Source organism: Oryctolagus cuniculus, chromosome X (genome assembly GCF_051225735.1).
Source record: "Oryctolagus cuniculus isolate XC-2025 breed Fujian yellow rabbit chromosome X, ASM5122573v1, whole genome shotgun sequence".
In the NCBI taxonomy this organism is placed as follows: domain Eukaryota; kingdom Metazoa; phylum Chordata; class Mammalia; order Lagomorpha; family Leporidae; genus Oryctolagus; species Oryctolagus cuniculus.
Window position 1 is genome coordinate 17,955,749 of NC_142888.1, and position 27,731 is coordinate 17,983,479.

General features: G+C 39.1%; 1 protein-coding gene across 14 annotated transcripts in view; it reads right to left on the reverse strand.

Moving 5' to 3' along the window:
• DMD (dystrophin) overlaps positions 1–27,731 on the reverse strand; it is a 2,249,390-nt gene that overhangs the window by 681,960 nt on the left and 1,539,699 nt on the right. For 13 of the 14 annotated variants that reach the window (XM_070067426.2, XM_051827673.3, XM_070067427.2 and 10 more), the window contains one exon: positions 25,305–25,413. In XM_070067426.2, the coding sequence (XP_069923527.2) occupies positions 25,305–25,413 (109 nt within the window). Of the gene's footprint in view, positions 1–25,304; positions 25,414–25,805; positions 25,887–27,731 lie in introns of those variants that run through there. The other variant, XM_089324364.1, reaches the window with a different exon arrangement.

A 27,731-nucleotide genomic window follows, 5' to 3' on the forward strand; every position in this document is an offset into this window, starting at 1 on the left:
AATAATTACAGAAAATTTCCCTAATTAGGAGAAAGAAATGTACCTCCAGTTCACAAGGAACATAGAACTTCTAACAGACATGACCAGAAAAGATCTTCACCATAACACATTGTTGTCAAACTTTCAACAGGAAAACATAAAGAAAAGTGCCTAAAATGTGCACCAGAGAAACACCAGATTACTTTCAGAGGATTTGCAATTAGACTCACAGCTGACTGCTCATCAGAAACCCTACAGGCGAGGAAAGAATGGAGAGACATAGTCTAAGTCTTTAAAGAAAAAAAAAAAAAAACTGCCAATCTAGAATACCCTGCAAAGCATTCATTTATGATGGAAGGTGAAATAAAGAACCTCCAAACAAACATAAGTAGAAAGAATTTGTCACTGCTTGTCTAATCTTACAAATGATGCTTAAGGATGTACTACACACAGAAACATAGGAGAATAGTCCTCACTATTGAAGAATGTGAAAGCAGAAAATCTCCTGATGAAGGTACAAAGGAAATCCAAAACAAACAATAGGAATATTTATGGGAAAATGGCAGGGCCAAGTTGTTATTTATCGATAGTAAACATGAATGCAAGTGGCCTAAATTCTCCAATTAAAAGATACACACTGGCAGAATGGATTAAAAAACAAGACCCATCTATTGGCTGCCTCCAAGATACGCATCTCACCAAGAAAGATAAACATGGACTGAAAGTGAGAGGATGGAAAAATATACTCCATGCTAATAGAAAGCAAAAACGAGTAGATGTATCCATCTTAATATGAGACAAAATAGACTTCAACACAAAAATCATCAAAAAAGACAAAGAAGGGCACTATGTAATGAATAAGGGCTCAATTTAATAAGAAGATGTGACTATAATAAATGTATATGCATCCAATGCCAGGGCACCTGGCTATTTAAAACAAATGCTAATGGATCCACAGGGAGACATAGACTCCAATACAATAGTAATGGGAGACTTCAACACCCCACTTTCATCAATGGACAGACCAACTAGACAGAACAATCAACAAAGAAACAACAAAACTAATATATGCTATGGAACAAATGGACCTAACTTACATCTACAAAACATTTCTTTTCTTTTTAAATTTTATTTAAGGTATGCAAATTTCATATACTTCATATATACAGATTCAGGAACACAGTGATACTTCCCACCCTACCCTCCCTCCTGCACATGTTCCCACCCTTGTTCCACCTCCTTTTACTATTCCAACTCCTAATTTTTACAAGATCAACAATTTTTACAAGTTCAACACATAGTATGAAGAAAAAAAAACACTGTTTCTCAATAGTCAAGACAAAGGCTATAAAACAATCATCAAATCTCAAAATGTCAATTTCACTCCTATACATTCCATTTTAGGTACTCTATTATCACAGATCAGGGAGAACAAATGATATTTGTTTTTATGGAACTTCTTTATTTCACTAAAGGTTTCCAGGTATCCATTTTGTTGCAAAAGATAGTATTCCATATTTTTTTTTATCACTGAGTAGTATCCCACCATGTATAAATACCATAATTTTTTCATCCAATCACCAGTTCATGGACATCTGGATTGTTTCAGTATCTTAGCTATTTTGAATTGAGCTGAAGTAAACATAGGGGTACAGATAAGTCTTTCATCTGATGATTTAATTTTGTTTGGGTAAATTCCCAGGAGTAGGATGGCTGGGTCATATGGTAGAAATATTCCAAAGTTTAAGAATATATTTTCATCATTACATGGAACTTTCTCTAGGTTAGACCATATGCTATGTCATAAAGCAAGAATCAGCAAATTCAAAACACTTAAATTCATACCACATATCTTTTCTGACCAGAATGGAATGAAGCTGGAAATTAACAACCTAAGAACCTCTAGAAAATATGCAAACACATGGAGACTGAACAACAAGCTCCTGAATGAACAGTGGGTCACAGAAGAAATCAAAAAATTCCTGGAAATGAATGAATATGACCATGCAACATATGTCAAAACTGATGGCATACAGCAAAAGCAGTGTTAAGAGGGAAGTTTATAGCAATTAGTGCCTACATCAAGACATTGGAAAGACATCAAACACATAAGCCATCAATGCATCTCAAGGACTTAGAAAAACAAGAAAAAATGAAAACTAAAATGAGTAGGAAGAGAGAAATAATTAGAGAAAAATACACAAAATTGAAACAAAATACAAAAGATAAGTGAAATGAAGAGCTGTTTTTTTGAAAAAATGAACAAAATTGATACACTACAGGCCCAACTAACCAAAAAGAAAAAAAGGGGGAGAAGATCCAAATCAATAAAATCAGAGATGAGAAAGGAGACTTAATAATGGATATCACAGCAATAAAAAGAATCATCAGGAATTATTATAGACAGCTATACGCCAACAAATTGGATAATCTAGAAGAAAAAGATTTCTGGATACATACTATCTGCCAAAATTGAGTCATGAATACCTAGAAAACTTAAATAGACCAGTAGCCAAGATGGAGTCTGAATCAGTAATAAAGATCCTCCTAACAAAGAAAAACCTAGGACAAGATGGTTTCACTGTTGAATTATACCAGACTTTTAAAGAAAGTCCTCTCAAATTATTAAAAAACAATTAAAAGGGAGGGAATCCTTCCAAATTCATTCTACAAGGCCAGTATCACTTTAATTCCCAAACCAGAAAAAGATACGGAGAAAAAGATACAACAGAGAAAGAGAATTATAGCCCAATATCCCTGATGTACATAGATGCAAAAATCCTCAACGAAATACTAGCTAATCAAATCCAACAACATATCAGAAAAATCATTTACCCAAACAGGGACTTATCCCTGGTATGCAGGGATGATTCAACACACTGAAATCAATAAATGTGATACATCACATTAACAAAATGAAGAATAAAAATTTTATGATTATCTCAGTAAATGAAGAGAAAGCATTTGATAGAATACACACCCTTTCATGATAAAAACCTTAAGAAAATTAGATGTAAGTGGAAATTTCCTCAACACAATCAAGGAAATATATGACAAACCCACAGCCAGCATCACATTAAATGGGGAGAAGTTGGAAGCATTTCCACTAACATCTGGAACTAGACAAGGATGCTGAGTTTTATCACTGATATTCAACATAGTCCTGGAAGTTTTAGCCAGAGCCATTAGGCAAGAAAAAAAAAGTCAAGTCCAAAGGAAGCAAATTGGAAAGGAGGAAGTCAAATTATCCATGTTTACAGATGACATGATTCTACATATAGAGGAACCAACAGACTCCACTAAGGAACTATTGGAAGTCTTTAGAGTTTGGTTAAGAGGCAGGGAAAAAAATTAACACACAAAAATCAATGGCTTTTGTATACACAGAGAGCCCCACAGCTGAGAAAAAAACTTGTAAGAGCAGTCCCATTTACAATAGCTACAAAAATATTAAATACCTTATGATAAATTCAACCAAGGATGTGGAAGATCTTTTTGATTAATATTAAAAAATATTAAAGGACAAAATAGAAGACACAAAAAATGGCAAAATCTTCCATGTTCATGGATTGGAAGAATTAATATCATCAAAATGTACATACTCCCAAAATAAATTTACCGATTCAAGGCAAACCCCAAATACAAACGAAATTCTTCTCAGGTCTAGAGAAAACAATGCTAAAATCCATATTGAAACACAAGAGACTCCAAATAGCTAAAGCAATGTTAAACAACAAAACAAAGCCAAGGCATTGCATTACCCTATTTTATGACATACCATATTTTATAATATACCATAGGGAAGTTATAATCAAAATAGCTTGATACTGACACAGAAGTAGAGATATAGACCAAGGGAACAGAACAGAATCCCCAGAAATCAATACATGCATCTACAACCAGCTAGACTTTGACAAAGGAGCTATAATCAATCTCTGGAACAAGGAAAGTCTCTTCAACAAACGGTGCTGGAATAAATTGGATCTTTGCATGCAGATCCCCACCTCATACCTTATATAAAAATCAACTCAAAATGGATCAAGGATCTAAATCTACAACCTGATATGATCAAATTACTAGAGGAGAACATTGGGGAAACTCTGTAAGACATTGGCAGAGGCAAAAGCTTCTTGAAAAAGCCCCTATAAACACAGGCAATCAAAGCAAAAATACACAAATGGATTACATCAATATAAGAATATTCTGCACAGCTAAGGAAGCACTCAACAAAATGAAGAGGCAAGCAGTAGAATGGGAGAAAAAAATTGCAAACTATCCAACTGATCAAGGACTAATAACTAGAATCTATGAAGAGCTGAAGAAACACAGCAACAACAAAACAAAACAAATAATCCCAGTTAAGAAATGGACAAAGGACTTGAACAGGCATTTTTCAAAGGATGAAATTCCAATGGCTGGGGCTGGCATTGTGGCATAGTGGGTTAGGCTGTCACCTGAAACACCAACATCACATATAGGTGTAGGTTCAAGTCCTGGCTACTCCATTTCCAATACAGCTCCCTGCTAATGCACCCAAGAAAGCAACAGAAGATGGCCCAAGTGCTTCAGCCCCTGTCACCCATGTTGAAGACACTGATCAAGCTCCCAGCTCCTGGCTTTAGTCTGGCCCAGCCTTGGCCATTGCGGCCATTTGGGGAGTGAACCAGCAGATGAAAGACCTCTCTCTGTCTCTCTGTAACTCTACCTTTCAAATAAAAATAAATAAATCATTTTTAAAAATTCAAATGATCAACAAACAAATGAAAAAAGCTCAGGTCGCTAACCATCAGGGAAATGCAAATCAAAACCACAATGAGGTTTCATCTCACCCCAGTTAGAACAGCTCTTATACAGAAATCAAAAAACAGTAAATGCTGGCAAGGATGTGGGGGGAAACTGTTCCCTAATCCACTGCTGGTGGGAATGCAAACTATTACAGACATTGTGAAAGTCAGTTTGGAGATTCCTCAGAAGGCTGGAAACAGATCTACCATATGACCCAGCCATCCTGCTCCTGGGAATTTACCCAAAGGAAACAAAATCAGCATATGAAAAAGTGATCTGTACCCATGTTTATTGCAGCTTAATTCACAATAGCTAAGATATGAAATCAACCCAGATGTACATCAACTGATGAACTGATAAAGTGTGGTGTATATTCACTATGGAATACTACTCAGCCATAAAAAAGAATGAAATCCTGTCTTTCACAACAAAATAGGTATAACTGGAAAGCATTATACTTAGTGAAATAAGCCAGTCCAAAAAAGACAAATCTTTTTCCCTGATTTCCGTTAACTAATAGAGTACAAAAAAATGTAATGTATAATTATTTGCATTGTAGTCTGCATAAAATTATTCCTGTGCATAAACTGTTGAGAAGAAATTGCTTAAAGTCTAAATTAACCACACAGGAAATATTTAGATGCTACATTATCATTGGTTCTCTTTAATCCAATGAAATTATGAATGACTAGTTGACCAAAAAATAAAATGCTTTATATGGGTGAAATGATCATTTTTCCATTCAATTGTTGTTTATAGCCATTGTCTTCATTCCCAATAACCTAGGGTCTTTTTGCTTTTTACTTACTAAACTTCTTATTCAATGAATTATGAAGCCGATATGCCCACTAAATTAGGGTCTTTCTGCTTTTTACTTGTTAAACATCTTATTCTGTGAATTATTAAGCCTATTTATGGCAATATAAATTTAAAATATGTTGTTATCTCAAAAACTAAAAAGACAGGTAGAAGGAAGGAGGGTTGGGGGAGGGAGGAAGGGACTATCATGTTAGACTTGTATCTACAAATAATACTGAATCTGTTAAAAATTAAATTAAAATAAAAATTGAAAAAAGAAAGAGCTCTGTATGTTGTACAGTGACTGCTTTATCCTCTGAACTCCCAATAATGTTAGCTAATTGAATGAACCTTTTTGTTGAAGGTATTTTCTGTATGCATTGTCTTTCAGCCCAAAGTCTTTTTTTTCAAGATTTATTTATTGTGAAAGAGTTACAGAGTGAGGGGAAGACAGAAAGCGATCTTCCATCTGCTAGTTCACTCCCCAGATGGCCACAATGGCTGGGACTGGTCCAGGCTGAGGCCAGGAGCCAGGAGCTCCATCTGGGTCTCCCACATCCATGCAGGGGCCCAAACACTTGAGTGTCTTCTGCTTTTTCCAAGGCATTAGCATGTGACTGGGTCAGAAGTGGAGTGGCTGGGACATGAACCAGTGCCTCCATGGAATGCCGACACTGGAGTCAATGGATTTAGGCCAGGATGCCATAATGTTGGCCCCAGCCCAAAGCACCTTAACATTAAACATATTATTAGGGTTACAAAAATAAAAAGGCATCATTCTTGTATTTAATAACTTTCTATTCTAGTGGGAGACATTTCAGTAAATATTATGATGCTTGCTGAACTAGTGGTAAGTAAATGGCAAAATGGTAGTGTAGGGAGAAAGGATTTGTATTCCCCTTTGGATCTGGGCAGAAGGGAAGGTGCTCACAAAATCGTATTCTGAGCTAAGACTTAAAGCACAAATTTACCTAAGAGTCAATGGTGACAAGCATATTTCTATTAAAGTGAACACTATATGCAGAAGTATAAAGGCCGCAGTTGGTGGGGTGCTCCAAATAGTTTAGTATTATCTGAATTATCAAGAGAGAGTTAGAGGGAAAGTATGAAATAATGTAGACAGACTGGTAGATCCCAAATTTTGAAAGGCCTTGAGTGTCATGCTGAGGAATTTAGGTCTTATCCTACAGAAGCAAGGTAACTATTACGTAATCCTTACTTAACAGGATTGGCATACTTTTAGAAAAGTGAAATTTAAGTGCATTTGTGCTGTGCAGGGTGGGTTGACAAAAGCAGGGAAACCAACAATGAGGCATTATAGAAAAGAATACTTGAATAAATAACAAAACAAAATGATGGTGTTGAATCAGCTAAGAAATTCAAGGGCAGGGGGCCGGCGCTGTGGCGCAGCGGGTTAAAGCCCTGGCCTAAAGTGCCGGCATCCCATATGGGCGCCGGTTCTAGTCCCAGCTACTCTTCTTCTGATTCAGCTCTCTGCTATGGCCTGGGAAAACAGTAGAAGATGGCGCAAGTCCTTGGACCCCTGCACCTGTGTGGGAGACCCGGAGGAAGCTCCTGACTTCACATTGGCACAGCTCCGGCTGATGCAGTCATCTGGGGAGTGAACCAGCGGATGGAAGATCTCGCTCTCTCTGTCTCTACCTCTCTCTGTAACTCTGTCTTTCAAATAAATAAAATAAATCTTTAAAAAAAAGAAATTCAAGGGCAAGGGTGGCTGCACAGCGGTTAAGGTGCTGCTTACAATTTCCTCATGCCATTGTGGGGTGCCTTGGTTTGATTCCCAGCTCCTCTCCTTATTCCTGTTTGCTGCTAATGCACCATGAGGCAGCAGCTGATGGCCGAAGTACTTGGGCTCCTGTCGTGCACATGGGAGACCCAGACTGAGTTCCCAGTTCCTAAAACTAACGGCGTTTGGACTGAATCCAGAGACGGGAGATCTGTCTCTTTCTTTCAAAATTAAATAAAATCATGAAATATAAGTAACAATTTTCAAAAACATTTAAAAATAAATTTCATGGTTACTTGGCTTACAAGATTGATAGTACTGGTAAGTGATTGTGGAGTTTAACGTTAAGGAAGAAAAAGTGTCAGAATGACTCCTTGATTTTTAACTTAGCCAATTTGGTAGACAGTGTCATCCATGAATACACAGAAAATGGTAAGAGGAACAGAGAATTAGAATGATAAAAACAATTTTGGGCATGGAGAGTTAGAAATGTTCATGGAACTTCTATGTGGAAGCTGGCTGGTAGATGAAAATGATAGTCTGAAACCGAAGACAGAAGTCCGAGCTACCGGGAACCACTGGCATAGTTTAGTAGGCTTTACCTTAGATTCTCTAATAAAATAAACTTATTAAAATGATTCTAGTTAGGATTATACAGTTTCTGTTGTATCTTTACCCCAATAAAAAGTGGGAAAAAGTATTTGAAAATAAGTACGGCATGGATGATGACCAACTGGCCAGGACGCTGGCCACTGATAGACTCAGCATTGGTTGCATTCAAAGCTAACTAGCATTTAAGGGGTGGAATGAGAGAAATGTTCAACTAAGTGGCAATGACAGCAAGTGACATAACAGGTCATTGAAAACAGGCAAAAGAAAACAAAATAAAACTCAGAAACTAAGAAACAGATTTTAAACTGAAGGAGGATGAGTGACACTTGGTTAACACTATTAAAGGCACCGAGGGTAAGATTACAGAACCAGAGCAAAGGGCAAAATAATTCATGAAAACTTGCCTGGAAGATTAATGCTAATAATTATATTGATATTTGTACTGATATTATGTTGGTATACTAATTATTACATTGATATTCAAGGTTTGATACAATTTCAAAAAATATTTATACTCATATTACCCTGAATGTTAGGTAACGTGAGCACAGAAAATGGAATTAACCTACCTAATATATTCTTCATATAAATTCAAGAAAAAAACTACAAAGCAAGGAAGACAGTGTAGATACTTTGAAAAATCAATGGATTTCCTCAGAATACATGTGACAGGAAAATAAACACTGGTAGACAAATATATTAAAGGATTTGAGGTGGCAGATCCTTTCTGTCATACAAGATGACAAAGGAAGTAAAAAATGAAGGACTGAGAACAAAAACCAAGGGAGACAAGGGACATGCTTCAGTGAAACATAAAGAACCAAAAAGGCTTCCACGTGGGAAGAATTGGAAGTGATCAATTTGTTTCAACAAAGACCTTTCAGTGAGGAGAGCTGGAGACACAGGTGATGAGACAACTTCAAAAGAAAGACTTTAAAATGAATTTTTCCTCTACTACAGTAGTTTTTATTCTCAACACTATTTTTGCTCTCTTCTTACCGGTGAAAATATTGAGGGTGATAATACTGTGGAAAGGCACTTCATGGTTAGACATTCAAACTGCACAATAGACTGGTTAAAAATTGGGTTGAATGAAAAAAAAAAAAAACAGTTCATAACCTCACACTTTTTAAAAATTCTGTGGTACTTCTGAGTCTAGAAATCAAGGTAGGGCCAATATTTCTGATGCTCAGACAGTTTTTATTCTAGAGGTTCTGCCTTTTTTTGAAATACAGATTTACTCAGTGGATTCAAGAGGATGATGAGTATTTTTCTTTCAAAGCAAACAGTGAACAAGAAGGATGTTCAAAGTTCTCTACATGGAGTTGTCACTCAAGGCAGTGGCATCAAAGTCAGTCAAAGTGGCCCTCGTCTTGCTCTGAGTATAATTTGTAGTGGAGAGGAAGTTAGAGAAGTCTAAGAGAGGAGAACTGAGGAAAATACATAGCCAGATATGCAGCCAAGATGGAAAGTACACAGGTTATAAAATCTGAAGGTGACAAATGACTCCAATTCCTTGTGGAATCAACTGAAAGAGAAAGAGGGAAGGGAAGAAGAGAGAAAGAGAGAGAGATACAGACAGACATGGGGGTGGGTGGGAATTGCAGCAGCATTTAGTGCAAACATTGGATGGACTATCATTTGATGACACCCTGGGAACCTACTTGGTGTGGGCATTGGTAAACAGCAGCATCAGTGGCCCTCATGTGTCGCTCCCCCACTTGCGGAGGAACGACACCGGACCCTGCGCTGTTCTTTTTGCCCGGCTCTTCCTGGGTTAGCTGCCGTTCCCTCACTCGCAGAGGAATGACGCTGTCCCGGGTTAGCTGCCGGCCCCCCCCCCCCCCACATGCAGGTTCAGGGGCCCAAGGACTTGGGCCATCTTCTGCTTCCCCAGGCCATAGCAGAGAGCTGGACTGGAAGAGGAGTAGCCAGGACTAGAACTGGTGCACACATGGGATGCTGGCACCACAGGTGGAGGATTAACTTACTGCACCACAGCGCCGGCCCACATACTGGCAATTTTTAGGAAGTGCCAGGCTCCTTCTTTCCTCCAACCTTTACACGTCTTGTTTCTCCACCGTGGCAATCTAGTCTCCCTCTTGTTTTCCTGGGTACAACTCCATGTCCCTGAGAAGCCATCATTAAAGTTCCATTGTTCACAGAAAGTTTTCCCTGCTACTCCTCTATTGCACTACTACAGACTGAGTTAGGAGATTCTTCCTGGTTCATCCACAGAATTCTAAATGCTAGTATTTGTCACATATGGTTAATTGCCTTACTTTCTGTGAGTCTAGGAATAGTGCTCACCTGGATCAATATTGTATCCCTAGCATCTAACACATAGCAGCATATACTAAGTCTTAAGAAATTATTTAGAGGTCACTGCTGTGGCTTAGTGGGTAAACCTGCCACTTGTGGCACTGGCATCCCATATGGGTGCTAGTTCAAGTCCCATCTGCTCCCCTTCCAGTCCAGCTCCCTGCTAATGTGCCTGAGAAAGCAGTGGATGATGGGTCTAGGCCTTGGGCCCCTGCACCCATGTGGGAGACCTGGAAGAAGCTCCTGGCTCCTGTCTTCGGCTCTGGCTGTTGTGGCCATTTGTAGAGTGAACCAGTGGATGGAAGACCTTTCTCTCTGCCTCTCCCTATCTCTGTAACTCTACCTCTCAAATAAATAAATAAACCTTTCAAAAAAGAAAAAGACATTGTCTAAAAATAGAAAAAAATTGCATAACACAATGTAGAAGGAATTTCAACAAGTCAAATAGTATACTCGGAAATGGTCTCATTACACTGATGGTGACATCTGCTACTGCCTTTGACCATACACGTCAGCTCTCCCCAACTAGTTCATTATTTACAGCAGTCAGTTGAAGCAACATTCTCATAGCTGTTTTCTGTACTTAGGCATACCCTCCTCCCTTAGCAAATGTGTGCTAATCACTTCAGGGTCAAAGACAACTTAGATATGATGTGTAATATGAGCAGAAACTACATTCCACTTGACGTAAGGGCAGTTCAAAAAGTTCATGGAAAAAAAAGCAACTTTAAGATAAGTTTTTATTGGTGCAAAACATTTTGAAAATCATCCTGGCCGGCGCCGCGGCTCACTAGGCTAATCCTCTGCCTTGTGGCGCCGGCACACCGGGTTCTAGTCCCGGTCGGGGCGCCGGATTCTGTCCCAGTTGCCCCTCTTCCAGGCCAGCTCTCTACTGTGGCCAGGGAGTGCAGTGGAGGATGGCCCAAGTGCTTGGGCCCTGCACCCCATGGGAGACCAGGATGAGTACCTGGCTCCTGCCATTGGATCAGCACGGTATGCCGGCCATTGGAGGGTGAACCAACGGTAAAGGAAGACCTTTTTCTCTGTCTCTCTCTCTCACTGTCTACTCTGCCTGTCAAAAAAATAAATAAAAAGAAAAAAAAAAGAAAAGAAAATCATTCATATGGAGGTTCTTCAAAAAGTTCATGGAAAATTCATAGCATGAAAAAACGATGCATGGATTTAAAAATTTTTGCCTCAAAATTAACATTTTATTTCCATTTTTCATAAACTTTCTAAAGTATCCTCACACAGAAATGGTTACCTCAACATAAGGATGAATATTTCTCTAGGTACTTCAATAACTATATAAAACGTGTTCACCAGAATAAAAAGCAAATTTAAAATCTAGTTGTCTCCTCTTTTTAATTTTGCTCTGGAGATGAGAAAATATTCTTCAAGGTAAGAACTAGTATTTTAGGCTTAAGTGCATCTATAAAACTACTACTCTCTTTTTTTTTTTTCAACTGAGAGTAAAGCACTTTCAATGACTGTACTAAGTATCTCACACCATCTCTTCATTCTTACCATGAGTAGCTTTACAGATCATCATCCTATGCTAGGCAAAGGGTATTCTTGTTTCTGAGTAAGCATTAAAAATACTTATAATAATAAATACTTTCTCCTCAGAAGAAACCTTAAAAGGTTAAAGAAGTGTATTCAAAACTATATTCCCTTTATTAACTATTATGAATCTATCAGCAAGTCTTTTTCTAAAATAGGGTTCAATGAACTATTTGGCTTGTGGGCCAAATCTGACCCACTGCTTATTTTTTTTTTAAATACAGTTTTACTGGAACACAGCCATACTCATTCATTTGAAAACTATCTTTGACTACTTTTGAACTTTGGTAGAAGAGTTGAGTGACTTCAAAGGAGACCTTCTGACTGGCAAAGCCAAAAATATTTGCTATCTGGATCTTTATAGAAAAAAAATTACAAACCCCTGATCTAAACGCTTCTTGAAGCAATTTACATTATTAACCTGCACCTCTTACTGCAACAGCGAATTATATAAACTAATAATTTACTTTGTAGAAAGGGATTTTTTATTTGCCTCAAATTACATCTTTCAGGCTTCAAAAAGCATCCTCTAATTGCAGTGTGCTATGATTTGGTGAATAAATTCCTATTGTCACTACTGTAGTTAGATGAACAATGGACTAGAAATAGGAAGAGAAGAGCTTCTGTCTTTTGAGTCTTCTCTTTTTCAGTTTTTCCAACTGCAGCAAAACTATAATCCTTATTCTTCTAGGATATTTTTGTGATCACAGTAAATAATATACACATGTAAAAAGTTGTATTTTTTTAAGATGGTACAGATTTGAGTGTTCTGATTTCTCTATTTCTGGTTTTACTAACTATAGTCATAACTTGGTTTAGTTTATATTCATGTGGTGGTCTGGCCAACCTTAATTTTCCTTTAGTTATTCCGCCACCACAGATTTATTCCTTGAGTGTGCATCCCACAGCAGGGCATATTACTGACCTCATCTAGTCCGCCCACTCAGATCTGCCCACTCATTCCTCTCAATCCACTTGCACCCACTGCTAGCTCACGCTGGCTTTTAGTACAATGCTTTATATTTATCCACATGGGAAGAATAAATTCCAGTCAAAAGGCACGCGTAAGTGGGGCACCAGCAAGTTCAGAGGTCAGCAACATCTATTTTGATGAGTTCCAACACTGCTCTAACTTTGCTCCCTTGTATTTCCATAGGCATTTCAATATTATCCAGTCTCACGGTGTTTTGTATTATTCAGGCAAATAAGCACCTTTTCAAGTGAAATATAAAGAAAAATCATATCATGTGTAGCATTAAAAGAGGAAGGGCAGCAGACTGGTTGCAACTAGAAATGGGAAGCCAGATGAAGTCTGGGGACTTTTCTGGAGGAGCACGTACTTCTTGAGGGCAGAAGGGAATGTCTTTCAGAAGAGACGATGGACTTTAGGTTTCTGGTTTGCATGCTTGGTTCAGTGCAATTTCACACGATATTTCTTTCTATTATTTCATGTTACAGTAGGGATGGGGTCCACTCACTCACCAAAGCTACTAAATAAAGAAAATTCTAGGGGATAATTTGGAAAACTAGGTCTGAACACAAAAATGTATCTACCAAAGGGGTCATAGTATTATTGAAAAATAGACTAGATGAAGCATTGTTTAAATATATATATTTGAAATTAATTTAGTTTATAAGGTGAACGAATTTCATATATGTCATATATACAGATTAGGAGCATAGAGTGATACTTCCCACCCTACCCTCCCTCCCACGCTGCCACCCTCCCTTCCTTTCTTATTCTTTTAATTTTTATAATGACCTACTTTCAGTGCACTTTATACTTGTAAGATTAACCCTACACTAAGTAAAGAATTCAACAAATAGTAAGCAGAAAATACCACTGTTCCTCAACAGTAGAGACAAGGGCTGTAAACAACAGATCTCAAAACGTCAACTTTGCTTATACACATTACATTTTTTGTACTCTATTAGTTATCACAGATCAGGGGAAAATATGATATTTGCCTTTGAGAGTATTGTTGAAATTAATTGGGAAAATATTTACTAACATAACAATATGCTAGAGTTGATTATATAGTACATGGAGTATTCACAGAATATACAATTAAGATGTAGTATATTTAATATAAAGGTAACAGAGGGCATGAATTTTAGAAAGATGTGGGTCTAGGACCATGCTTTGCCTACTTAGTATCTGGGTGTTTCTGGGATTAGCATTCTCTCTAGGTCCCCGTTTCCTCCTATGTAAGAAAAAAATTGTAGTACATATTTTATAAGAGTTCTTTAAGATTAAACAGAACATTGCACAAAGAATGCTTAGCCAAATGCCTGATATGAGCAAGGCATCCATGGATGTTAGCTCCAAGATAAATACTAGGTATGCTGGGGTCAATGCAAAAGCCATGGGGAATAACTGAGATGAAATCAGGTATTATTTTTGAAAACAGCCATGATATGGCTGTGTATTACTGAAAAAGAACCAGACTGTGAGACCTTATAGACCCTCTAACTGTGTTAAACATGAAGTGACAATGTGGTTTTGCCTGATTTACATCAGACTTTTGTTGTTTAAGCACATTTTCATCAATATACTCAATATGAAGTGTTTATTCATCCAGATAATAGATACGAAATCATGCATCCAAATGTTCCTTGGAGTCAGAGATCAAGATGAAAATCCCTAGGATCATACAGATTTGCGTCTATAAACTTGCTTATTATATTCACATTCAAGGAGGTTGGAAGGGATAGTGTCAGCTTTTTAACCAGAATCTTTTCATTACTTCTCCCTGTTGGGTTGCAGCACATGCTGTGAGTGACCTCCAGAGATTCCTCAAGCTATAAGCAGAAAGCAAATTGAATCTGAAAGCTTTATTAGACAAGTTTGTCTTTCAGCTTGTGGGAGTGGATGTCAGCTGTACTGGACAAAAATAAAATTTATTGAAAAGAAAATCTCAAATCAAATTGCACAATTCAATTCTGAGTTAGGTCTTATTTGCTAAACATAGAGTGCAGGTTCCAAAGAAAAAGATGTATTTTACTTCAGAGAAATAAGAATCAGCAAGAAGAATGGTAAGATTTCTCTTGGGATCATTCCAAACTCAGTAGGTAAAAATGCTTATCACTAAGTCATAGGGTAAAAACACATGCTAATAATCAATGAAACAAATTTGTTCCCTCTTTTCAAGGAAAATAAGTTCCTCCACTTATAATCCAGAGCTAACATTATAGAAAGCTTCTTTATATCTTTTATCCATAAATTTTGGGGTTAGGGGATTAATTAATAAAACTAGGAAACAAAGTGAACATTGGGGATTGACTATTCTGTTTTAACTCAATATTGTCTTCTATGTTTATAGAGGCACTTTACTTTCTGCTTTTTGTTGTTGGAGAAAAATGATTTTTGAGGGTGTGATAATGATTCCAGAATCAAGAATCAAAGGCATTAAAATTCTCATTTTTCTTCTATTGTGGGTCTATAGTGCAATTTAGACACTGGTAGAGTTAATGCGATTAGCAAGTTTACCTAAATATTATGATATCTAAATTGAGTGTCTGTGTAATGAACTCATCATGAACTGGCAAGCACCTTGGATATGGGATTAAAACCTATTTTCTTTAAATTATTGAAGATGAGAGAAGGAATGAATTATATGAATATTAAGAAGACCATACATAAAGCAGAGCTTCTTGAGTATCAAGACACCTTCAGTGATGAAGGTCATGGAATGAGTAAGATCTGGCTTGAGAGATTTTCATTAAAGCCACAGAACATTCCTATTTGAACAGTTCTGAAGTTGTAAAAGCAAAACAAAACAAAAACAGGATTCACCACTGAGATTGCAAAGATAAACCTATCAGCTATGTCTCAGCAGGAAAAAATGTTGAGATCTGTAAGAATATTGAAGAGCAGTGAAATCCAATTCAGAAGGTGTTAGTTTGGATATGAATTCTGGCTCTCAACAGCTGCACAAGCATTTATAATCACTTAATTTCACTGGTATTATAATTATATAGAAGGTTGACTTATTTGATGCAACTCTAACATACGTGTACTTAACCATCCAGTCAAAAAAGCCTGCTTGAATACCTACTACATATTAGCTATTGAATAAAATCTAGACATATATTGCAGCAGCCTAGAAGGGTAGGAAAAGGGTAAAACAGACATTTTAATGCAACTAAGTCATGGATCAACCAGTAATTACCAAATAGGTTCCGATTATGAAGTCCACAACAGAAAACTAGTATCAGAAACACACTTAGCAAGAAGGGGACCTCATGCTAAAACATTTGAGAAATGACTTTATTGTTGACAGGCCATGGAGATTTGCCTGATTTATGTTAGAAAAGGGAAGTTTGAAGGGAGAGTAAATAATAGATTGCAAGAGTAAATAATAGACTGTCTAAATGTGCAGCAACGAGAAATGTTCTTTTTCTACTCAAAAAAAAAATAAATTAAGACGGAAACTGGAATTTGGATTAGGCAATTGAAAGATTTCTGAGTATAATTGTAACAGTGGAACTCTACATACTTGTCATTATTTAAGGAGAGTGTAGGCAGTTATCTTTCCCAAGATTGCTTCCAAGAGAAAGCAAGTCTTTCCAAAGATAGTGGGGAAGAAAGATCAACCTAATACTTTTCAGACAACAATCTTAAAATCTACAATGTAAGTTTAACACTACTACAACTTCCTTTTGGAATCATCTTTATTTGAGGGTAAAGCTATATTCAATTTTAAAACTTGTCAGCAGAGTTTTGGAAAATATTAGGAATACATATTAAAGCCTTCTGTGTGAGCTGTGGGGCACTTATTTTCATGAGTTTTTCTGATAGTTTTAATTTCCTTTCAGTCATATGGCATTCAACATTCCGAAATATTGTAGAGTGATTTCAAGCGAAGGTTCTTGGAGGAAGTTAACTTGAGAAGGTTAAGATAATTTTACTTAACATTTTTTTTCTGTCACAATGCAGGACATGTGTAATTGAAAAACCTCTAATGATTGGAATACTTTATTTGGCCATTTGTGTTCATCTGCTCCTCCTTCTCCTCCTCCTATGTGTGTGTGCGCACACACACACATACACACACACAGAAACTTCCAGGAATGCTTCCAATAAGCATTAGAAATGATGGATTACAGCATCTCTTCCTTTGCCAGTTCAGATCCCAAAGCATAGCTCAAAATGGAGATGGTAACCAAGAAGTAAAACTGCCACAGGGTTAAGAGAGGGAGAAGAAAGGGAATCTCATCATCACAATACAGATCATTGATATCTAAGGAGACTATCACTGTCTTGGATGTTAACAGTGCTACTATTATGCATTGCCTGTTAACCAGGGAGCATTGTCTGAAGAAGGTGCCCAGGGCCAGAGACCCCACTGCCCACATACAAAGATTTCCCTCTGATCAATGGGATTGATACTGGGGCCTCCCCCGCCCCAGTTTATTGTCATTTTCCTTTTAATATTTCAAGCACCTATACCTCTTATGGCTTTAAGTTTTTGAAATTAGTTATTCAAGTGAGACACACACACACACACACACACAGAGAGAGACAGAGAGAGAGAGAGAGAGAGAGAGAGAGAGAGAGAGGAGAAAGAGAGAAAGAATGAGAAATGAACACATTCATCCTGATTAACTCCCCTAAATGCCTACAATGGCATAGCTGGGCTGAGGCCAAAGTCAGGAACTCAATATAGATGTCCTATGCTGGTGGTAGGGACCCAACTACTTGAGCCATCACCTGCTGCCTCCCAGTGTGTACATCAGAAGGCTGGGATCAATATCAGAGCCAGGATTCACACCCAGGTACATCAATATGAGATACAAGTATCTCAACTTGCATCTTAATTGCTAGCATGAACACCTTCCTATGATTTTTAAGTTATTTTGTGCCAAAAGTTGGAATATCTGAATTTGCTCAAGTTGCTGAAATATCTTGAGAATGTACTTAATTTGATTTCTTATAACTAAGAAGCTTCCTATTTTTGAGGGTACTGTTGAGGAGGTCAACTTGGGAAGGTGAAGTTATCAAGTTCCCATGATTTTGCCCTTGTCCCCTTATCTCTGTGCTCCCATGTCTCTGTGCTCCCATGTCTTTGTGCCTCTATGGTAACCGGTGTCATGGTAACCAACAGGCCCACCTGCTTGGCTAGCTGGCCACAGCCTTAATATGTAACAGTTTGGCTACAGGCCACTATTGTTTGTAATGCCATGTAAGCAACTGGTTGGCATGGCTAGGCTCAGCTAGCTGCTTGTGGGGAGATGTGGATGTGTGTATGCGGCTATTGGTGGATACAACTGTATGTGGCTACACGTGGATGTCGACAGATGTCTCTGTGTATGTGTCCAGTGGCTGCCATGGACACGAAGGAAGATATCTCCTCTGGCCCCACCACCATTAGGGGCAATTGGCTGTTCTGCGTGCATTTCTCACAACTGTGAGTAAAGGGGTATATAAACCCACAAATGGCTCCAAGTTGTTCTGACATGTCCCAATCTGGATCTTCATGTCCTGGGCCCTAAGGTCTGGGCATACAGGTATAAAATTTTTCTCCTAGTGTATTAGACTTTGAGGAAGTTTCCAGGTTTAGAGGTATTAAATATAAATCAGTGATACTATGGCCATATCCTCAATGTTGGCAGGAGAGAAGTCATCTGTTAATGAGGCAGAGGAAGATTTGGTTCCACTCACACTGACTTGCCTTACTTGAGAAGCTCAAATGAAGCAAAATCAATAGAAATGGGACAAGATTTGGGGGACATCTCTCCCTATGTGTCTGAGAGGAATCTGACCACAAGAGAGGAGTAAGAATGTAAGGAGGAAGAACTGGCAACTTCCTTTCTTTCTACTCTCATTACTATTGCAGGTCAATGAGGGCTGTTTTCACACTCAATTGTTTTCTCACATTTTAAACCAAACAAATTGCAGTATGTCAAGATTGTAGTTATGCTCCAAATAACCTCTCGCTTTTATCAAACTGCCTAGATATTTAAAATATTTTTGAACTAAGTGCAACTAATAATTGCATAAGTAACTCATGTTTGAGGGTACTTCAAAAAGTTCATGGAAACAGGACATTAAAAGCTAACGCACATTTCCATGAACTTTTTGAAGTCCCCTTGTATTTAATACATTATTTTATGTATTTTGTATTTGAGAGGGACAGGGACAGAAAGAGACAGGCCAATTGAGCTCCCACCCATTGATTCATTCTCTAAACGTCCACAACATAGAGGGCTGGCTGAGACTGAAGTCAGGAGCCATGACCTCAATCCCACATCGGTGGCAAGAACAGGAACTCAAGTTCTTGAGCCATCATGGCTGCCTGCCAGGGTGTGCATTAGTAGGAAGGTGGCATCAGGAGCTTGAACGAGGACTTGAACCCAGGCACTCTAATATGGAATGTAGATGTCTTAGTGGGAATCTTAACCAGCACTTTATCCATTAAGCCATATGCCCACCCATGATATTTAATTTAAATGTAGCCTTCAAATATTCAGGTGAAGAAAAATAAATCACTGCTTGAGATATGGTGTTCTGATTAATAACATAAGCTTTGGAAACATCAAGACTTATCTTTGAATATTCATTCTGCTACTGCCTAGCTTTGTAACCTTGGATCAATTATTTAACCTTCTGACACTTGGCCTTGTCATCTGGAAAACAGACTAGGGTTTAAGTCTAAGTTGTTTAATTGGAAGTCAACCCAGAAAGCCATGGTAGAGGAGGAAGGAAACGAACGAAAATGGTATGGAAGCCTTTACAAATCATACTAACCATCAGCTCACTGGAGACATTTGGTATGCAACATGCCTCAAGAGTATCCTACCCAAGGGGTAAAGAAGATACAATATTTACCCAACAACTTCTGTCCATTGGTGTCTAAGAGCTGTCTTAGGGATGCTTTCTAATGCTTCTGCAAGGTGGTGAGCTTCTCCTGTGGCATGACCAAGAACCTGGCACAGCTACAGGTACTTTTTGTGGGGAGCAACCTGGACTGGACTGAGTTACTGGAATTAAGACTTATTCTATACATCTGCTCTCCCACAATATGGCGCTGGGAGAGGAGGCAACAGCTTCTACACAGCTGCCTCTTGCCAACTTGAGTGATGACCTCCAGGAGCTGATCCTGCTCCTGATTGGAGGAGAGCAGCGTACTCGGCGTGTGGGCAGCCGAGTTGGGATTGGCGGAGGAGGACTATAAAGGAGGAGAGAGACGGCATGCACCAGGAACATCTAAGAGGAACATCTAAGGGGAACATCTAAGGGGAACACCTGTGCAGCCCCCGAGAGAGCCGGCCGGCAGTGTGCCGCTCCCCTGCGGAAGTGGGGAAAGTGGCCAGGGGGAACCGCCCTTCCACGGAGGTGGAAGGGACAGTAGCCAACCCGGGAAGAACCAGCAGCAAACCTGGGGAGGGCCGAGCAGACAAAAGAACAGCGCAGGGTCCTGTGTCGTTCCTCCACGAAGAGGGGGAGCAACAACTTTTAGCCAGAAGTCTCAGGGTTTGCATGAAAGGTGAGTATCCAAGGGGATATGGGTAGGGTCAAATCTGACCCACTAACACTGTTTCTATAAATAGTTATTGACTCAGAGCTGCACCCCTTAATTTACATAATATCTATGGCATGATTGCTTTTAGTATACCGAGTTGGCCACATGACCCAAAAAGCTGAGCATTTATTCTCTGGCCCTTTATATCAAGAATGTGTTGATCCCATATCTAGTTGGTATTGCAACTGAGATTAGAATTTAGGCTTCTTGACCTCTAGTGCTCTGCTTCCCTAATTATACTTGAGACCTGCTCCCTCCAATATTAATTATAGAAAGAGATGGATATAGCAGTGTTTAATCAGCTAAAGAAAAAAACTTAACTGGCACATCTACAAGTCCATATACAATGATCATTCATTTCCTAGTTATTACCCTGAGCTATTTGAATAAACAATTCTGATTTGGAATCTTCACATTAAGCGTGTCCTATATGCAATTTTATTGAAAATACTAAATCAAGTTTTTTAGGAGATAAATGTTCTCAGGCCCAGCAGCTTGTGGATAAGAAAGGATTCATTACTGACATTTACAACCAGATTTTCTGGCTTTTTGCCTCTATCTGCTGTGCAGGCCTTCACAGCCTGGTGCAAGGTTCTGTCGTCTTAAACATTTCTGAATGTCTCTAAAGGAACTTCATATAAGCATGACTATCTTCTCCACAGGTCTCTGCTCGGAACACTGAACCCCTCTGTTGGATAAATGCTGCCTGATGTAATGTGTTGTCTACCTCCTTGAACTTCTAAGCCACTAAGTACTCAGTGGGGAGAAAAAGTAGGGGGTGGAGGTCCATAAACTACCATGGAGGTCTTTTGGTATCCACAGAATTGGATGTCACTGGAATCCCACTCCATGCTGCACACAGCAGCAAGGATGAACCTTTCCCCCACTCACCATAGGCCTATGACACTAGTTCAAGTGCAGTACCAGAGTCCATAGCATCAGCATCACCTGGGAACATTTTAGAGATCTAATTCTCAACTAGACCTATTCAGTAAGAAATGCTAATATTGAAGCACATCTGTGCTTTAGTATGAAGTGTGTGGTTCTAATGTGTGCGAGTTTGAGAGCCAATGACACTGACCACTGGATGTAGACCAACATTTTTTCTATCTGCCTTTCCCTCTGTTCCCCAAGATACTGATCTGTATATCAAGAAGACTACAATAAAGCTTTTCATCCAAATACACATGCCCCTTTTCAATGTGACACTGCAACTCATCCCTTCCAGAAATGAGGTATTTTCACTCCTCTCAAAAATGGGCTGAGCTTTCAACTTGCCTTGACATGTAGACTATCGTGAAAATAATGTTGTACAAACTTCAAAATCTAAGCATCAAGGAGTCTTGTAGCTTCTGTTCTCCCTTTCTTGGAACACCACTCTGCACACCATATTGTAAGGACCAGTTCAGCTCACTGGAGGCTGGGAGGCATTGTGAAGAACCATGGTTCTCCAGCTAACAACCAGCTGCCAGATATATGAATGAGCCAATTTTACACCATATAACTTCTGTCGAGTTGCCTGATAATTCCATTCACATCAATAACACCAACCAAAACCATCACAATTATTATCCAGTTAATCCTAAGAAAAACTGCAGACCCACAGAATCATGACCCAATAAACAACACGTTTTAAGTCATTAAATTTTGGGCCACTTTCATGTAACACTGGATAGCTGTTACATCTCAGTACCCAAGCAACAACAACTGGGAAAGTATTTTATTTTCCATCTTGCCATTTGTTCTGCAAATTGAAACAATTTATACACCTCGGGCAGAACCACTCCACTTAAACAAGCAGCCAGAGGGAGCTTGGCTTAGTGTTAAATGAAAGCTGTTTGGGTCTCAGTTACCACAAAGGTAAAAGGAATATTCATTCAGATGATCATTTCAGCAATTACTCCAAGTTCAGAGTTCCGCTCCTAGGAAACTCCAACAGAGTAAGCTGCTTTCTTCTACTTCTTAGGTAGAGGAAACAATCCTAACACCTTTTGCCACATACATCCAAGATGGAATTAAATTACGTTAACTACTGGCTAGCCGCCTCCGTATCTGGAATTGCCATTGGGTTCTTGGACAGAAATATAGTGCAAGGTACAGCAAGGAAACAAAATAACACAAGCTTTAGAGGCTGGCATACTGGAATTGGAATCCTGCCTCTCCCTCCCTCTAGCTGTGTGGTCTTGGTATTTCCCCCTCGAAACCTTGGCTTTCCTACCTTTAAAAATTGTGGATAACCATATATACTTTGAGGATAAAAATATAAATATGACAAATATGATATTAGCACACAACAGAACCAGGGCCATAGAAAAACATTATGATGAACTATAAACTAATTATACTGTAATATTGCAAATGAAATACTCAGAACCATATGACAAATTCTATTTTTAATATTATATGTATTTCAGATTAATGTCCTGTGAGTCAGAAATTCAGGAGTATAAACAGTTCTGAATTCTGATGTTTAAACCACCACATTAAAGGAAAAAAAAATGTCTTATTTGAATAAAAGCAGCTCTGGCTCTGACTGACTCCCTGTTGATTCGTTTCATTCAACATTTGTGTGTTTAACATTTTGACTTTATGCCCAGCTGTGTGTCAATTTGCTAAAAGAAATGAAAAGTCGCTGCTTTTTAGAAAATTCCTCTCCCTTCACCCCACCCCCACCCCACTTCTGCTGTTCAGTTCTTCTGTAGCTCTGATTCCAACTCCAAGCTGGGAGCTGAGGACACTCCCAGACTCCCTGCTGGCAGCAATATGAAGGGCGTAGGGGCAAGGCAAGAAGCAGGAGAGGGGATGTGCCCGGGTGCAGGGTAAAGGGAGCTAAGGCAGAGCTATGGAAGATCTCTCTCTCACTGTCTGCATCACTCTTTGCTTTACCTTTGCTCCAGCCTCACGGACATTATTATTCCATCTTGACATTATTCCATCTTGCTCCTCCTTCAGCATCTCTACCCTGACTGTTCTCTCCCTTCCTGGGTTATCAAGCCCCGCCCCCAATACCTACAGCTCGCTTCCTCCCTTACCTCAGCTTTCTGATCTTAGATGTTCTCCTCATGGACTAGTTTCCCTGAGCACACTGTGAGCACTGATGCCCTCACTCCCACTCCCTCGCCCTCTTACCCTGCTTTCTAGTTCTCTATGATTGTGTTTCTTAAACGTTGACGTGTATAGACGGTGATCCAGTGGGTGTGGGGTAGGCCTGACATTCTGCATTGCTACTAAAGGTCCGCTTGGCATCTGGAGATTATAGTCTACAGCACCTGTAACTATTGAGACACTGTATATTTTCTTCTCTATCAGCTCTCACCTTTCTCTTTGAATTAGAATAGATGGTTGATGAAAGGAGAGACTCTCATTCTATGCTGTATGCTCAAGCTAATGCCTAATGCATAGGACTTATAAATATTTATTAAGTGGATGAATTATATATGTTGCTTCAAATGAAAACAGGAACACTGAATGTATTTTCCATTGAAGAGCATTACTGTTACATTTAGGTATGTTATATGTTAAATAGATTTTGAGCCCTGACTTTGGAGCCTCCCTACCATGTGTAAATTAGCTCAAATGGGGTGTATAAATCCTTAAATTCAGAGTTTAACAAACTTATTAAAATCATTTTAATACAAAAACGTCACAGAGTTAGTCGGAAGCTGAACATACCAGAGACAGCTAGAGAACAAGCACTAATACGTGATTATATAGGGACAAACCATGCCTATGTGCTGAGAACCAAAAATTGCAGCTCATAAAAAGAAATAAACCTGACACAATTAGTTGAATATAAACCCTGATAGAGCATTTTAGTGTCCCAGGTTGACCAAAAAAACACAACGCTTGCACATCTTGTTCAAGTCTCCAATGCCATTAAATCTAACTCTGATGACTGCTCAGAACCCCCAGGTGGCACGTGAGATGCTATCCCAAGATACTATGGTCTTTTTAACCCAATCATTATTTAGGCCTTTTACTAAACTAAGGCTGTCTTACTCTGGCTGTGATTCTTCCAATATGGGTATATTTCCACTTGATATAAAGATCAACTTTACCTAAAACACTAGTGACCAACCTTTAATACTTCCATCTTTGAAAAACAGAGCAAAAAAAAAAAAAAAAAGACCACAAAGACGTTTTTAATTCTGCCTAATTATAGAATTGGTACAGCAAAGCCTTTTTCTGGCTTGCTTCCTTGAGAGTGAAGCCAGCATTAATGTTGCCGTGAGATTTTATGCATTTCTTCCTTTAACAACTAAATAGGATGTAAAATAAAATGGACTAAAATATGCAGAAAATCAAACATTACAAATGTAGCTTTTAACTTTTAGCTTGCAGTAATCACAGTCTTTTCTTGAACAAAAATGGAGTGTTCTTAAAGTTGTCTTCAAATGGGATAGACAGAGGTGTTAAGGGCAGTATGCAGATTTCTGTGAACATTGCAGACTTATTCGAGGACTACTGATACAGGACTCACTGAGATAGACTCTTCATGTATTCAGTGTCGGGATTCTCTGGCACGCATCCTGATCCTCCCTTCAGGGACGGCACGCCCTTTCCTGGCTGCAGGGAGTATTGGTTGTTCCTCGCTAGGAATTGCTCCCTGCCCCAGACAGCTCTTCCAAGCTCTCCCTTTGCTTCCAGGGCAGAGGAAGGCTGGATCAGGGATACAAAGAGTTCTCCCTGCAATCCCACACAGCTCCAGGTCTCCTGTAGGACTGCCTGAGGCCTCTCATTCTCCTTGCCATCCAAAGAACACAGCGCTCGCCAAAATGTCTTTGTCAGGCACGCTTCGAATCAAAGTCAATTTCCAAGGAACACAATCAAACATTCCGCACAGTAATTAACATGAAGGCTTGTCCCCATTTTCAAAGTCAGAACAAACTTTTCCTTTCCCTCAAACGTCACTTCATAATTGGGATTTTAAGCAGATACCTAAAGCCAAAGAGTACAGGCAGCAGGGTACTTACAGGCTCCGATAGTAGCTGGTCCAGGAGGGAGGTCAGGCCGCTTTGCCCTGAGCTCTTGCAGTAGATAGTTGACGACCTTCCACTCGGAGCTCAGGTCTTCTAACTTCCTCTGCAATAGAAAGCACACCGGTTGCTCTTTTTGACTAACACCTTGAAGATAACTTAATTCATGAAGCTATTAACTCATTCTGTAAATGTATTATTGGATTTCTATTATATTTTACATCTAAATTAATTTTTCTGGCTAGAATTCCTTTCAAATGAACTATAATTATTTTAGCCAGCCACCCTACAAATATTTATTGATTGTTTGCTGCACGCAAACTCTTCCTCCAGGCACAATTTCATTCAAATAGAGCAGAGTGCAAACATTACTGAAAAGAAAGCAAACAACAGTCCCTTCTCAGTAATTGTCTTGATATTTAAATAGCGTCTATTGTGGCTGTATACTGGAATCCTCCAGAAAGCTTTTTTTAAAAAAAAACCAAAGCCCTGGATCACCCCAGATCAATTGTTTCAGAACATCTTGGAGGGGGGAGCAGGTCTTGGCGGACATGAAGATATACACCCCCCAGAGGCCTCTTCAAGGAGAGAGTCTTGTCTCAGATGAAAGAAATTTAGTAGACATCCTGCAGCTGCAGAGAGTTGCCTCGTCCCAGAGCACGGCCTTCCAGGGTAGCCCTAGTTCAGTAACTGGTCAAGGTGAGGATATAGAGGCCTGGCCAATTTGGCTCAACATAGGGTACGTCTGAAATGCCATTTCAACTCTGAGCTCCTTGTGGTGTCAGCAAAGCCCATGTATGCCCAGTGGTGTGCTGGCTGGTACGTGTTTAACAACTAGCTCTCTGCGGGGTGGGGGCGGGTGGGTGGAGCCTAATTTTAATGATTGCTCATTTCTGTGGTGTAAATTCTCTCATCACAGCCAATTTTAAACGACTAAGATTAGGTCAAGTAGCTTACAACATGCCTGAGAATTCACCAATAGGCCCTGCTGAGCTTACACAGGCTGGCTGCAACACTCCACTGGGCAGCCATATGATTTTGTTCCAGCCCATGTGAGCAGAGGAGGTGTTGGTTGGTTGTGTGCTGATGCTGTAAAAAATGAGTGAGGTTTTTAAAAATCTTTGTTTCCCTTTCCATGGATTGAAAACAGAGGACTCCAAGGTCCTAGGGCAAACGCTAGTAGATTGGGGAGGAAAATTAAGTCCTAATGCTCCTACAGCAGTGCTCGCAATGTTTTAGGCTCAAGAGAATCACCTGGAGACCTTATTAAACCACTGACTGCCTGGTCGTAGCCCTGGAGCTGAGTTTAATAGGTCTCAGGTGCTGTCCAGGAATTTGGCTGTTCAAGTTTTTTTTCAGGTGATGCTGATGCTGATTGTCCATGACCAAAGGCGAAGGCATGCATCGTAACTAATGAGTACCTAACCATCTATAATCAGCCATGTATGTACGATCCCTGGAAAACAAAACAAGAACGTAGGCCTTCAGATCATGTTCAACAGGACTTAATTTCCTTGAGAAACTCTAGTTGAAAACAGCTGTCAAGGGGATGGTAGAGCCACCAAAGGGACAGAACCTAGGTTTCTGTAAAAACATATGCTTGGATTAATGTTACATTAACAAGAGCCTTGTGTTGTAGTAATTATCATGCATGGGTTGTGACCCTGAGCATCTAATATATTAATACATGCCTTAGAAACAAAACCACATACACGAAAGCTCCTTGGCTAGGCATACATGTACTTCCTAAGGAACAGAAAATACTTCTACTATATTAAGGCACTGGAGTTTTTAGTTTGTTAGAAGCAACAATACAGCATACCAGCATAAGGATAGTTCAAAAAATTCATGGAGACTTGGTATTAAAGGATAAGTTTAGTTTGGTGCAAAAATTTAAATCATATGTAGCAGGAATATTTAAAAAGGTCATGGAAATATGTATTATGAAAAAATACATGTATTTCAATTTTTTGAATCAAATACATTTATCTTACAAATCTATTTCCATGGGATTTCTTAGTTACCCTCATACGGTAGCACTACACTTAAAAACTTCAGGGCTGGAGCTGCGGCATAGTAGGTTAAGCCACTGCCTGCGGTGCTGGCATTCATATGGGACCCATATGGGTCCTGGTTGCTCCAATTTCGATCCAGCTCTCTGCTAACATGCCTGGGAAAGCAGTGGAGGATGGCCCAAGTGCTTGGGCCCTTGCACCCACGTGAGAGACCTTGAACAAACTCCTGGCTCCTGGTCGGCTCAGCTCCTGCCATCATGGCCATTTGGGGAGTAAACCAGTGGATGGAAGACCTTTCTCTCTGTAACTCTGCTTTTCAAATAAATAAATACATCTTTTTTAAAAATCTTTTTTTAAATCTTTAAAAAAAGATGTATTTATTTATTTGAAAGTCAGAGTTACACAGAGA